The sequence below is a fragment of the Rhinolophus hipposideros genome, assembly GCF_964194185.1.
Source record: "Rhinolophus hipposideros genome assembly, chromosome: 8".
NCBI lineage: Eukaryota > Metazoa > Chordata > Mammalia > Chiroptera > Rhinolophidae > Rhinolophus > Rhinolophus hipposideros.
This window is the reverse complement of record NC_138054.1, coordinates 40653687-40669213: the sequence shown is the minus strand read 5'-3', so window position 1 is coordinate 40669213 and position 15527 is coordinate 40653687. Positions and strand designations below refer to the sequence as shown.

General features: G+C 39.1%; 1 protein-coding gene across 3 annotated transcripts in view; it reads right to left on the bottom strand.

The window, feature by feature from the left end:
* ERICH3 (glutamate rich 3) overlaps window positions 1-11703 on the bottom strand; it is a 106916-nt gene extending 95213 nt beyond the window's left edge. For 2 of the 3 annotated variants that reach the window (XM_081057228.1, XM_081057227.1), the window contains exon 1: window positions 11447-11648. In XM_081057228.1, coding sequence (XP_080913354.1) covers window positions 11447-11469 — 23 coding nt within the window. In that variant the 5' untranslated portion in view covers window positions 11470-11648. Of the gene's footprint in view, window positions 1-11446 lie in introns of all 3 variants that reach the window. The other variant, XM_081057229.1, reaches the window with a different exon arrangement.
* Between the last annotated feature and the right edge of the window lie 3824 nt (window positions 11704-15527).

Below are 15527 nucleotides of genomic sequence, written 5' to 3'. Positions count from 1 at the left end.
GGAAAGATGACAGGAGGGGAAGTTCTAGAAGTCAATAATTTTTATCACTAGTATTTATTACATTTTTTGTAGGGCACACAGTAAACACTCTATATAATATGCACCACATATTTTAATTCTCAAACAACACTGCAAAGTACTATTATCCTCTCTCTTCATAGAAAAGTACATTGAGGCTCAGCTCACAACTAGTTAAAGAGAGATCCAGGATTCAAACGAGGGACCGTTCTGCTTTAACCACTAAATGAACTATATTCTATCAGGTACAGTCAGTGCTCACATAGAGCTCAACCTGGAGAAGGGAAGACATGCAGGGGGTCAGATAAGTGAAAGATGCTAACAAAGGAAGGATCATTACAAACAATGAATGAAAGTACAGGGAGGATATTTTGGCTCAATAAAAGGAAAATTGTTTTAAACTCAAAGGAATGGTCTGTCAGATGGTGTCATGCAGGGTCTCTGGTCCCACTACCCGCATCAGAACGCAGGATATTGTGGGGACAGAGCCCCAGAGAGCAGTTTCCAGGCTCTCAGCCTCACGTGGAAAGGTGCTGGCTCAGGTAGTAAACGGCCATCAACTCTGATTGGATGGCCATCAGCTGACAGCCAACCAGCACACACACACACAGACACACACACACACACACACACACACACACACACACACACACTTCCAGAGCCCCCGTGGGGCACATAGAAAAACCCACTGTGTTTCAAAGACCAAAGGATAACTCTGAGAGGAGGGTAATCCGTGTATGCTCTGCTGCCAGACATGAAGGAGATTAATGCAATTCTTTTATGCAACAAATATGGAGTGCTTACTAGGTAAGAGACTGTGGGGACAGAGCCAGGAGTGCAGTTTCCAGGCTCTCGGCCTCACGTAGAAAGGTGCTGGCTCAGGTAGTAAATGGCCTTCAACTGTGATTAGATGGCCATCAGTTGTGGCTAGTTGGCCGTCAGCTGTAACCGGTGAGCCATTGGGCACTAATATAACTGCCGTGGCTACGCTGGCAGAAAATGGGGGCTAGCAAGAAAAATGGGGGGCTAGCAAGAAGGTGGTGGCTGAGCTAACAAGAGCGGATTGCAGAGAGGCGGTTGCCGCCATCGAGAATATAGTGGTATGACTCCCCCATCTTTGGCTCCATGGGTGTTCCTTTTTGGCCTCGCTATATCCTGCGTTCTTATGTGGGGAGCAGGAGCTGAGACCCCACCTGACACCCCACATGACACAGGCCCTCTGGTGTTGTAAGGTTACAGAGCTATATAAATACAGCCCCTGCCCTCAAACTACCTACAATCCAAATAAGGAAATAATGGCAGGAGAGTCTGATGTGCTACCATCATAACAGCTACTGTTTATTGGACCTGGCATGCATGATCTCATTTAACCTGGCATGCATGATCTCATTTAACCTTCAGAACATCCAATGTGTCAGGTTTAATCCCATTTCACAAATAAATGAACTATGCCCACACAGGATGGGTATTCCAGAAGAAATGAAATCTGAACTGGGTCATGAATGACAAGTCAAGTGTTGAAGGAGGAAGTAACATGTGGATGGGTGGTAACAGGGGCAGAGGGACTGTCCAGACGCATGCTAAGAAGTGGGAACGTGATATACGAAATGCCTGAGAGAGACAGAGGTCACAAGTTCCTGGTACTCGAGTTGAAACTTGTTCATTATTTACCATAGAATTAGTACAACAAAAGGGAGTTTGGTTTGACAGTATCATAAGTTGTCAATTCAGTCAGTTACACATTGTATGTCAAATAGGCTTTAGTGGGTTGTCTTGGCTTAGAAATCTGATCACTCTATACTTCATCTCCGAATATAGTCTCTTACAGATACAAAGCCCACTTAAACTTTAAAAATAAATAAATAACTTTTAAAAACCTAGCCACCAAAAAATCCACACGAATAAAATTACTAGGTGTGTTGGGTGAGGAAGGGTAAAAAATCAACCTCTTTAAAAATCTTCTCATTCCCCTAAAAAGTAATTCTTATGTGCACTAGTGAGATTTAAAATAGTAAGCACCTCTGGTCAAAGGTTAAAGAGGTTTACTAAATTTTAAATGATCAATCAGAAATAAAAGTACCCATAATATTTTCACCAATACTTCTACCATTTGTCAGTGTCAAAACAATGAGGTAGCTTCCTGAGCTTGTCCTGAATTCTCAGATCAGATAAGAATAAGTACGTTGGAGAAGTACCAAGGCTCTGGGTTATATTATAGTTTCATTTTTGTTAAAATTCTCAATTAACCGGATCATGGTTTCTTAAAAGGGACAACCTCATTTTTGGATTGTGCATAGGTGGGTCAGTGCTAATTGTCTTTATAAAAATACATGAATTTAAGAACAGGTTACCATTTAAAATAAATTCTTTGAATTGAACAAGAAAGTGATTTATGGTCTGGAAACACATTTCCTCATCTTGCCTCCCTATTAGTTTGGGATATCTCTGCTTATTTTGAGCTGTATACTTTATGTATTTTGGGCTAATGTACTTTAAGAATTAAATTTTAAAGACTTAAGAATATGTTAACTAATCTTACCATAGTAACCATTTCATAACATATACATATATAAAATTGTCACATTGTACACTTTAAACTTATACAGTGTTATTTGTCAATCATATCTCAATAAAGCTGGAAAAAATAAAACTGGAAAAAAAACTAAAAGCAAGACTTGAGTAACATATCCTTTGCACAAATATCAAAATAAATACACAACTGCCATTCAACGAATTTCTAATATGTGCCAATATTCCTGCAAGGAAAGTATTAGCCCCATTTTTTGAAAGGGAAATGTGAGGCACAGAGAAATCAACTTTCCTAAATTCACATAGGCACAACTGAGATTACGTCTTTCTAAGTCCAAAAATATTCATCTTTCCACTCCACCATGTTTATCTCATCATTTTTTTATGGAACATTGATTTTCCTTTTGGAATTTTATTCCTTTTCATTTAGAAGAACAAAAAAGAGAGAGAGAATTCTTGAATTCTCAGACAGTTCCAATCCTTCAGACACTTCAAAGCCTTGTTGTGTCCCCTTTGAAATGTTCTTTCTATGCACACGTTCCACTACCGTGTCTAAATTTCCTTGGGCCCTGTCTCCCAGCTTTCTTGCTTAAGCTCCCTTGCCCCGTAACAGGACTTTGGGATCTGCTTCCTGCCTTACGCTCTTTCATTTAGCTCTGAAACTTCAGACTTTCCTCGTTTTCCTCCCTGTTCCAATCTCCTCCCCAAGGACTAGAACCTCAATATCCCTCTTCACAGATTGCAGATGGAGGTCAGCCTCACTCACTCTGTAAGCCCACTTCCTGTTCTGGAAGATTCCAGCCTGGGTCAAAGCTCTAAGTCTCAAGTTTGAGAGGAAACAATAATTTGTAGGAAAGAAGGGATTTAACAGTGATAATCTTATGTAAATCCCTATGAGTTATGATGAAAAATGACAAAATTATGACAGAAAAATAGAATCACCTACTTGCGAAGTAAATAATAAATGCCATTATGATTTAAGCCACTATTTGTTTGGTTTTCTGCCACTTGCAACTAAATGGATTTTTAACATACATGATCATCCTGCTGCTCAAAGACAGCAAAACTCAATGAAGTTCAGTGACTCTGGAAATCTTTTCTAAAAACTCACTATTCAGGTTTTTTTCAAGAACTCAATTGAATTTCTGGAACAGAGTACATGTTTAATATGGCAGCTTAATGACTAGCACATTGTAGGCTCTCAATAAATATTAATTGAATGAATGAGTGAACAGACTCTTGGGACTTAATCATAAATGATCACCAAGATAGAAGACATATGTCAGCAATTATTGAGCTAAGTTCGGGTCATAGTCCTGGAGATACATGGAGGAGCAAAATATGTAGAGCAGTGTGGTCTCCACCCTCACAGCGTCTGCAGTTTATAAGGGAAATATGAAGATGACTGGAATGCCAGCAGGAAGTGCCTACGTTGTACCTTGTGGTGTAACTTTGAAAACAGTGCAGTCTTAGAAACAGCTTTTCAAACAGTATTGCCTCATCAGTACAGCTTGAAAAATAGGAATGATCCAAAGGAAAACGGAGAAGAAAGAAAATGACAAAAATGCTAACTACAATTATTTATGGATGGTAGGATTTCAAGCAATTTTATTTTCCTCCCTGTACTTTTCAGCTGACAGTAGGAAATTTTAAAAGTACAGATAAGTACAAGGAGGAAAATCAAAAACTACTTGTATCTCTAGTACCCAGAGATTTGAGATCCCTTCTAAGTCTATTATTCTTATTTGTAGCAGATTATTTTTATTTGAATCTAAACAATAGAAACAATATTATTGTAAATATCTTGGAGCAAGCTCTGAAGACAACTTGTTAATATGGGAGCCACATAATATTCACAAATATAAAGTATTACAATTCATGGCATATAGAGAATGCCAAATTAACTGCTACTATAAAACAATATGATTCAATTCAATTTAAAATCCTTAGTTTTTAATGTTGTTTCAAACTACTATGTGCAATTTATATTGTCTGTTTAGTTCCCTGCTGTTTCTTCTCTTGCTTCAATATTTTGCCCTAAGAATTTTAATTTATAAGTGTTTATCACTATTATAAGAAAATAATAACAGTCACACAAAAATGGATCACCAACTTAAAGTGTTCAATTTTCTCTCCCAACTAGTGTCAGACACTGAGAGGTGAGGAGTATTTTGATTACTAATTGGACTTAACAAAAGAGAAGTTCAATACTTACCAGAAGAGATCACTGACTCATTACCTTACTTACTTCTCCTCATTAGTCCTTCAATCATATTTTCTGTTTGCTTTGATTTTTATCTCCCTTTTGAACTTTTGGCTTCGAATCTCCACTCCCCATGACCCTCATATTTTTAAATCATGTATTTTCAATGACGCTGCATTTCTCATAAAGACCATCCTCCCCTTTTGCAGGACCAAAAAAAGCATCAGCAGTTGCAAACAGGTTGTATTAATGTGCTAGGGCTGCCCTAACAAAGTATTACAGACCAGGTCGCTTAATCAACAGAAATGTATTGTCTCACAGTTCTGGAGTCTAGAAGTTCAAAATCAAGGTGTCAGCAGGACTGGTTTCTTCTGAGGGCCATAAGGAAAAGGACTGTTGCATCTCTCTTTGGCTTACAGATGGCCATCTTCTTCCTGTATCTTTGTAATGGTCTCTTCCTTTGCATACGTGTCTGTGTCCTAATAACCTTTTCTTTTAAGGAGACCAGTCATATTAGATTAGGGCTCACCCTATTGACCTAGTTTAACCTTAATTAACTCTTTAAAAACCTCCAAATACAGTCACTTCTGAGGTACTGGGAGTTAGGGCTTCAACATATGAATTTGGGGCAGCCAGGGGGGAGGTACACAATTCAGCCCATAGCACAGGTATAACCAGAAAGGTGATCATGTATTTAGACAGAAGAAATGAAGAGCATGTTTCCTGGGTACAAAGAAACCCAAGCTGCTACGCTTTGATTCTAAATTATCAGATCTGGCGAACAGAAAAGGACCATTGGCCACCCATCAGAAAGGGGAACAGATACCTTCAGGATCCCAACACATTCATGTAGGCAGTGAGGATGGATGAGTAGAGGATAATGAAGCTCTCCAACAAGAGTCCCCAGAGCACAGGGAAAAAGAAAAAAATTGCACCCCGCAATCATCTGCCCACAGAGTACCAAAGAGTTAACCATACAAAAGAGACAGGAAAACAAGAAGAGTAAGAGTGAGAGGAGACCTGTAAAAAGACCAAGAAATTGTTAAAGAATCCAGATTCATACATCTACACTTCGAAATGTTCTTCCCTTTCAAAGTATCTTTCTCGCATGTTTCTTATATGTTCTTATGTTTCACTACAAAAGCAATGATTTGACAATTCTCAAAAAAAATTTAATCCTAATCCAATGAAAATCTCAGTAAAGCATGATTTTTCAAACTGCCTCTAACTGAACTTGTCACATCTGTTTGTCTTTTCTCCAGAAAAACATTAATCCAGGAAGGCAACTATCAGGTGAATTACTTTAACCCAAATATATTTTCTGATAGGACAATATGCAGCAATGTTGTTGTCAATGAAGGACGTGTTTCCTAACTGGGACTCTTGCAAGAAGAGCAATTTAGAGCTTCTGGCCAGTGAAAGAATCAAGTGGCTTCTGCTCAGCTGGAAACCAGTGGCATAATGGCATCCTGTCTGACATTTGGGTTGACATTTTTAGTCAGCACAAGTCTTATTCAATGCAATCAGGACCAGTAGTTGATCGTTTAAGCAAACAAACAATAAGTTAATGAGGTAACTATATAAACACACTTACCTTAAATAGTTTCATTGAAGGCATAAATGTATGGCCATTCATTACTTTTATTTGTAGTGCCAACAGTTTTACTCCATACGTGATTCATTTACTGTCATCTTCCCTTATCCTTTTTTCTTTTTCAAGTATAAATCATACTCATACTATATCATTTGGGATTTCAAGTGTAGGCAAAGGTGACAAAGATAGTTGCAAACAAACATAAATGCTGAATCCTAGATTTTTCTTTTCTTTTTTACAAGTTTTACCCCCACTTAATTTGACAGTTTAAATTGATGGATATTATCATGTTTCCCTGAAAATCAGACCTAACTGGACAATCAGCTCTAATGCATCTTTTGGAGCAAAAATTAATACAAGACCTGGTCTTATTTTACTATAAGAACAGGTCTATAATATAATAATATAATATAATATAATACTGGGTCTTATATTAATTTTTGCTCCAAAAGATGCATTAGAGCTGATTGTCTGGCTAGGTCTTATTTTGGGGGAAACACAGTATGGAATCATTCCAAAGTATACACTATTTCCAACTATAATATTTGTATGGGGAAGTGAGTAAGCCATTGGAGGGAAAGATCCAACAATCCAATCTGCATTCAACTTCTCTTGGTCTGTGCCAAAATTAGTAACTAAAGTTTAAAAGAGTATTTCAATATTATCTTTTATAATCTGAAGTTTTCATTGAAAATATTATCTCTGGAAACTTACAGTCTCAAAAATACATAAATACCCCAGATTATTTGAGGCTGATTTCAGACTTGAAAATTGAGTCAAAGAAGTTTTATTGTTCCATCTCCCTGAAAAACTTTATGTAGTTATTCAGGAAGTTTCCACTTCTCCTCTCAGTTAGAGATTCTTTCTTCAGAAAAGACTGGGAGTAAGGAAGTAGAATGCTATAGTAGACTGCATCTGACAGGACCCTGTCTTCTAAATCAGAAGTTTACAAACTGGGATATACCCCTGGGGATACCCAGAGAATTTCCTAGGGGAACCCAGGCAAGAATTGTTTTAAGGGAATCAATTTTTAGATCCTCTGTACTCTACTAAAACTAATCTACTTGAAAATGCACTTCCAGTCATGCTGATCCTTCACCCCTTCCCTTTTATAATCGTCTTTCTATTTTTACAATAGAAAGGCACACATCTCACCATCTGGTGTCTTATTTGGGTGCATTGAACTTTGGCAAACACCTGAGGAACAAAGGGACAATTTGAAGTATTGTATAGATGTTGACACAACAAATGGCTTTTGTGACTGGGCAACAAGTATGATTGCAGTCCTTTGCTTTCTACATCCTTTGTTAACAATCCTTTGCATCCAATGCAACCGAAGGAGAACCTAATTGAGTTGTCATCTGAAAGATCATTGAAAATACTTTTTGGTGATCAATCACTATGTGATTTTTGGCATATAACTCTGAAGGAATTCAAAAAATTGAGTGACACCGTATAACAAATCCCTTTCCATTCCCATCTACTTAGATGAACAGGTTTGTTAAGCGAAGGGATAAGAGAAGACATAGCATTTGAAAAAAAAAAAAAAGAGAGAGAGCAGACTCTCTAACAAAATGGCCAGAGAGAAAGTCAAGACAAATGAGCTCATTCAATTCACTTTGTTTAACCAGAAACTATTTACTCCTTGAGAAAGTTGTTGTTAATACTTAACAGGAAGTTGAATGAGAACTACCCAATTTGAATTCAAATATTTAATAACTACAGGTCAGAAACTCTGTCTGATACATTTTGATGGTGGGAGTGAGTGGTGAGCAACAGACAAGAACGCTACCCCAGCCATTCAAAACACTACACTGTTCGCTAATGAAGAAGGCAGAGACCAAGAGCAGTGAACAATCCCATTGGAAATAACATGGTGGATTTTTAATTTTTGTCACTTTTGCATATACACATCCACTACCTAAAAACTGACAACTTTATTTACAGCAGTTTTTTATTCTGCCTTTGGTGAAGAAGGACTGAGTTATCAGGGTGTACTAAGAATGTGTGAATTCTTTCTATACCACACCTCAGTATAGTCTGTCACTATAGAAACACCTCTTTGCATTTAAAAAGTGTAAATTAATAAGTCAAAACAACCACAAAAAATTGCTCCTAAACCTTGGAACAATCTTCCCAAACACACTTATATGATGTTTCCAGTTCCTCAAAGCAAATTTACAGACGAGTGTGACTATCGCTACTTAGTGCCAAAGATTCAGAGATGATCCTTTGAAGGAGCCAGGAGAGCCGTTTGATTTTATTGTCATGAATGGCTGAGGGGTATAAAATCCCTATTCCATCTCTAAGACTAGTGTGCGACCCACAAACACATACACGCAAAAACAAATAGCAACACAGGCTGAGATTTAGCAAAGTAGAGGGACTACCAATTGAAATTCTCCACTCTAAAACAATTTCATTAGAGATGGCAATGCAAAAAATGGCATTTTATACTTGACTTCCCCCAAATTACAATGCAGCTCAGATTCAAAGTCTTTATTATAATCTGTGGCAGAAGTTTTTAAGACTATTTTTATTTACTCCAAGCTCTATCTGAACAAAGTCAGCACAGGCCCTTTGCAATTTTTATGTCAAGTGTTTCATGCTGTAATTAAGCAAGCAGTGAATTCAAAAGGGAGCCTCAAGAGAAAGCAAGAGGGTATCACTTATGGATTGCTGGAATTTTAGGGAGTTAAAATTTCTGTTTTATTGTACAGCTGCACTTGATCACCACTTTATCCTTCAAATGTAATAAGTACAAACTGCTTCAGTAATGATGGAAAAGCTTTCTCAGCTTTAATGAAACCTTTGATTTGCTACTGAAACTTTTATTTCCAAATGGTAGCATAGGCAAGAAAAATAATCACTACTTATATTGGGGAAAACTTTAGCAATTTGAATAATTTTGTTCTTGGGTATTTCAAGGCATTTACAGTTATGTTTATTATTTTCATTTATTTTTGATGAACTAAAAACAAATATATATATATATATGTATATATATACACACACACACTATTACAACATTTCTAATCATATGTTAAAATACTAGATAGTTATGTGCAGCTATCACCTATCAGAGGTTGGCCCGATCTAGATGCAAATTTCTATATATTTCGAGCTCCCATAAATCTCAACTGGTGATCATGAGAGGTAGTGTAGGGTAATAATGGTCAAGCCGATAGGCTCTGAAGCTGGACTGTCTGGCTCTGCATCCCAGCCCTGATTGCTCGTTCCTGTGAGATCTTTAGAAACTTCTCAGTGTTCAGTTTCCTCATCTGTGAAAACCAGGGTTGCTAGAACCTGCCTCGTGGAGTGGGTGAGAAGATTAAATGAGGTGCTTCACGTGAAACATTAAACTAGAGCCTGGCACACGGTAAGCACTTGGTAAGTGTTTAGCTCTAATATGGTTTTCTAGACCAGATACACCTTCAGGTGATACCATTCAGTCAACAAATATTTGTTGAGATTTACTTTATGCAGGACACTTGTCCTAGATAAAAGGGGCACAAAGATTAATGAGACGTGGTACCTCCTCACCAGGAGCTTCCAATTTCAGTGCAAAATTATGGTTGCCATCTTAATATCTTTCTTGAAGAGTACCATGAAACACACTCTTTCACTAGATGACAAATTATCCTTTTTTTTTTTTCATGTGCTTGGAACTAATGGAGTTTCAGAAAAATTTCACTTCCGTTTCTGAAATCTTAATCATGCACAATTCAGCAAGCAGCTACAGGTTTTTCCACATTTTAAAATAGATGATTAAATGGTCTAATCAGATTTTAACTTAGTCCAAAACTTGAAAAACACAGGAAGACAACCATGACTGACACATTCATTTTCCTGAATGTGGACATACTGCTAACAGCAGCTGCCGAAAAATGGTGCCATTTACAGCCCACATGACCCATGGATAATTAAAACTGCACAGGAGTTCAGCAGCAAAGCATTAAAGTACCTAAACTAAATTCAAATTGAGATAAAATAGGAAGCTTGTTTAGTCACACCTACATCACTTTCCAAAAGTTCTGAAATTGACTTCCAACATGGCACCTTATATGCCTTTAGTTTTTTCAAACAATTTTTATGTCATTACACTCAGAGAATTCATTAAAATAAAATCTTTAAGTTTGACTATAAATTTGAAGCACAACGACTAATGGGGCATTTCAGACATCACAATTTCTAAATGATCTTAACTATGTTGTCCTCTGTTAATTTGCTGCTCTTGAAAATGTGCAATAAATTCAATTAAAAAGGAAAATATTTTCAAATTAATTGTAAGATCAACTAGAATGTTATGTACTTACTAGATGTATCATAATAAAAAAACTATCTACTATGCATTACATTGTTTAATTCAGAAGGAAACTGGATATTCACCGTTCCAATAAAAGGACCAAGACTATTTATTTACTTATTTTTTTTCACAACAGCCAATAATGACTATATTAACTTTCTAGAATAGATTGAATAATTGCCAAATTAATGTCTTCTGAGGAGTCACCCTGCCCAAAGAGCATCTGTAAACATAGAGGCACACAACTTCTGTCTCTCCCTCCTTTCCTGTGTCATAACCACCTTCCCTGGTCAAAATACTACTAAAGGCCCCTTATGTTCCTTTTGAGATTGGGCAGATAAAAATCCAGAAATGACTCTCTCAACTTTAAGTCAACTCACACCTCGTTTGCATGCAGGACGCCACGGTGAGAATTTATCTCAGCCCGGAATCTCCAAAAGAATGCCTATTTTGATGACCTCTACTTATGCATTTAAACACGTATGTTCCACACCACAGCTAACGTCCCTACTTAATGTATGCGTTTCTCACATCCATTTTTTTAATCCTCATAGAGTGAACATTTCAAAAGGGGTGAACCTCAGTGAAAGAAGCGAGGAAGGAGAAGGAGGACATACGAAGCCTAGGATTTGTGTCATCCTCGCTGCAACCCCGGTTCTGTATTATTTTACTCCTCGCCCCATCCCCCTCTTGCGCCCCCTCTCTCCCCTTCCCTCCGCTGTAGGAGGGAGGTGGAAGGGGCGCGGGCTAAAGCCGCCACCTGCCGCGTCGTGGAAAAGCTCCAGTTGTCACTTACCCAGCCGGGTGAGAATGGCTCATTTTTGCAGGATCCTTTTTGGACCCCGCGGCAGGTGCGGTGGGTGGGTGCGTGGGGCCCCGGGCACACTGGCGCCGCCAAAGTCTCGCTCGCGAGAGGCTCCGCACTGCGGTTGCGGGTGCACGGGGTACCTGGGTTGGGCTGCGGTCGCCCCTGCGCCCAGGCCACCCGCACCCTCCCGGCCCCCACCTGCTGGCGGTATCCAAAGCCACCCGGTTGCTAAGGGAGGAGAGAAGGCAAATGCGGAGGTTCCCGGAAAGCCTAGGCGCTACTGGAACCGAGCCTGGGGAAGCTGGAAGCGAAGCTCAGCTTTCAGCCCTTCTGGGCCCCGATGTGGGAGGAAACCCAGGCTCCTGCTCTGTTGCTCCGGGGTGCAGGTTCCCCAAAACTTGTAACCTGAAGACACACACACACACACACACACACACACGTTTAGGCTGATGTGCTTTCTACTAGACCCTGGGAAAGGAAGGACTGGGTGATGGTTAACGCTAAGGGAATAAGAGCAGGGAGAAGCTGCAGTGTGATGCGTTGGTTTCCAATTATAAATCAGACCCTAGATTGCAAGTTCAAGGGAAAGAAAGAAGTCTTTCTCAGTCTGCTTTGGATTTTTATTTTGTTTCTGCATCAGCAAGGCATTGCAATCCATTTATTTCCCCCTTGGAAAATCCCCATTCTTGCTCCTTCCTAAGCTGATGGCCCCACTCCCAGCAGGCGGGTCTGACAGTTCTGATGTTCAGAAGGTAGGAAAGATGCAGTTACTCAGTAAAGCTGCTGGAATTGTACCTGCATTTGAATCCAGCACATAGAATGCAAGGCTTAGATGAAGAAGCCCAGATTTACAAATACATGAGGGTCTCAGTGTGGAGGAAGTTTAAAGCACTGGATTCAGATGACCTACTCTTAGTCCTGTTCTTGCTTTGTCAGGTTTTTTGCTGGGTGGCTTGATCTCTGGCCTCAGGTTCCTCATGTATAAGTGACAAGTTGGACACATGTATCTCTATTCTAGCTCAGCCACACTTACAAATGGGAATGGTGTCACCTCATAATAGCATTCTGCTTTCCCACACATCACAAAGGCCCACTGAGAATGTTAGAGTCATCTCCTTTGCATGACATTCAAGCCTTTCGTTATCTGTTCTCAGCATCTTTCATCATCCTCACCTGTGACCACTTTCTCTATTTCTGCTACCCTATGCTCTAGCAGAACTTAGAGCACTCTCCCTCTCAGGGGAATATACTGCCCCCCTAACCCCTGACTACGTCACACACTTCTATTCATCCTTCAACACTTGTGTAAACACTACTTTCTTTGACATCCCCAGGTGTATTGATGACTCCCACTTATGGGGCCTGGGTGCCTTGATATACCTCGGTTTCACACGAAGTACCCCTCCTGTACTTCACTTATTGGTCTACAGCTGCCTTTTCTACTAGAACATGAGCTCCTCTGTTTAATTTTTTTGTATTCTCAGAACCAAGCAGCAATTCAATAAATGTTTGGAGAAGAGGTGAAAGAAACAATTTTTCTTAATGTCTTCAAAATGGTAGCATTTTTATTGAGTCCTTACCTTCACTGTTCATTATCTCATTTAATCTTCATCTCTACTCTGTGAAGTAGCTTTTCCTCCATGTCATAGGTATCCAAACAAAGACACAGAGGAGTTACTTTGCCTGAAGTCTACAATAGCTCCTAAGTGGAAAAACCAGGATTCACATGAAGCATCCAAGTGTGTCTGATTCTAAAGTCCATAAATGTTTTTAACAATTACAAATTCCTTTTCCCATAACTCTTGTGAATTGGTGCTGAAGTCAAATTTTCTATACTCTCAGAGATTTCTGATGTAAAAGACCAGAGCCATCTCCGTGTGTGTGTGGGGGGGTGGGGTGGGGTGGGGTGGTGGGGGTAGTTATAGCTCAATAGCTCAGTTTCTGAGACTGAGGACCTAAGGCTGCTTTGCAGACCAGATGGCTAGAGATAGAGGCAGAGATTGTCACAGAAGGAAGATGTGAGATGTGAAAGTGGCATCTTATGCTTCAGCAAGGAAGTCCTATAGATACTTAAGCATTGTGCAGCCATAAATGGGACTTGAGCCAGCTCTTCACCATATATTCTTACCTTCACCGACTCTGGTTCCCATTTGAGGGTGTCCTGAATGCTCATTGTAACTAGATACCACCTGCATAAAAATTGGGAAGGAGGGAGGAGTAACTAGGGAGAGACATAATTTGCTCAAGTGATGCCAACCCCTAAGGATGGTGTAAATAATGTAATCGTATATAGGTACTAGTTGTTATATATTAATTCATTTGTGCAAATAGAAAACAGTATTCTCTCACTGGTGGAATGAGAATGGAAATTAAAACACACAATTTAGATGCTCAGGATGCTGTAGAAATGAATCCCTGGCACTCAGCAGACAGTGAGGTACCCTCAACAGCATGCATTAATTCATAAATGGGGTTTGAGTGCTCCACCCCTGTGAGCTGCACAATTTCACATCCCTGATGAAAACTGCAAGGAAGCTACTAATTTTCACTTCAGAAAATGCTCACTGTGAAAATGTATTGGGAATTTAGCCAGAAGGAATTTTTATGTTAATTTCTAGTATGAAGATAGGGAAAGGGAAAAAAATCTAAATTAAACTGTTTCAGAGACCACATAGTTGCTGGAGTCATTTTCATTTTCTCCCAGGAAAACAAGTCCCCAGATGTCCTCAGTAGTATCATAAATTTATAAAAGATTTCTGTTTTGTAAAAAGACCTACGGAGTTGGGGTGTGGGGGCCAGGAGATTGATAGAAGTAGGAGTGAAGAAAAGACAAAGATTATTCCTACGATCCTGATTGGCTCTCCACTTTGATTGAACAGGAGCTTTACTTAGGAATCACATATTTAACCTACTAGTGACCATCTCCTAGGTCAGGGATGGGAAATCTATGGCTCAAGGGCCAAACCCAGTCCCTACCTATTTTTGTACAGTACACAAGCTAAGAATGGTTGCTACAACTGTAAATGGTTAGGAAAAAAAAAAATCAAAAGAATAATAATAGTATATGATACATGAAAAGTACATGAAATTCATATTTCAATATCCATAAATAAAGTTTTATTAGAACACAGCCACACCAATTTGTTTATGAATTACCTATGGCTGCTTTGGTGCTACAAAGGAGGAATTGAGTAGATGCAACAGTGACCTTATGGCCCACAAAATCTAAAATATTTACTGTGAGGCCCTTTATAGAAGAAGTTTGCTGACCCCTGGCCTAGATGGTGACTGCAGTCAGAGAGATAATTTACCCTTTGAGAACAGATACCACATCTTTCACCTTTTCATCCCTAGCACCTATCACAGTGCCTTTCCCAGAGTAAATGCTCAATAAACAAGTGAAGGACTGACTAAACAGATAAGAGGAACAAATTTTCCCAGGGTTTATCTTTCTTCTACAGATAAGGATCAAGTCATTAAGAGTTTCTTCTCAGATATAACAGATATGCATGATGATTTGATGCACCACAAAGCTACCTTCTTTTATCAATACCACATCAAACCCCAGGAGGAAGTAGGTAATGTAAACATTTCGAAAGAATACCCATTGTGCAGATGGTTAAGTTCACAAGAGAGCTTCCTAATACCTTACATCTTCCACCATTAGTTTGGGGTGCTCAGAAATGTAGCATTGAGAAGCTGAAGTGAGAAGAGCAAATGTACAAGGAGTTAACTTCAAACTTGGAATGTTTTGCAGCCTTTCCCAATAAGCCTCCCTATTTAGCTTACCTCCAGTAAGAAAGGTGTAAGAAAGACTGAGAGGGCATGTACAGTGGGTAGAGTGACAAACTCCAAGGGGACATCCCTAATTTAGAGTTCTGAATAATCAGGATAGGCAAGGTGTCTCCAGATCTTTCTATCCCTATTTCTGAGTTGGATAGAATCTGCAGACAGAGAAGTTGGAATGCAGTAGTCAATGAACTTACTTAGTGGTCATGGGAAATCAATGGTGTTTACTACACTTGAGTTCTCAAAGATGACTAGAACTCTTATCTGTCCTCAAGCTCGA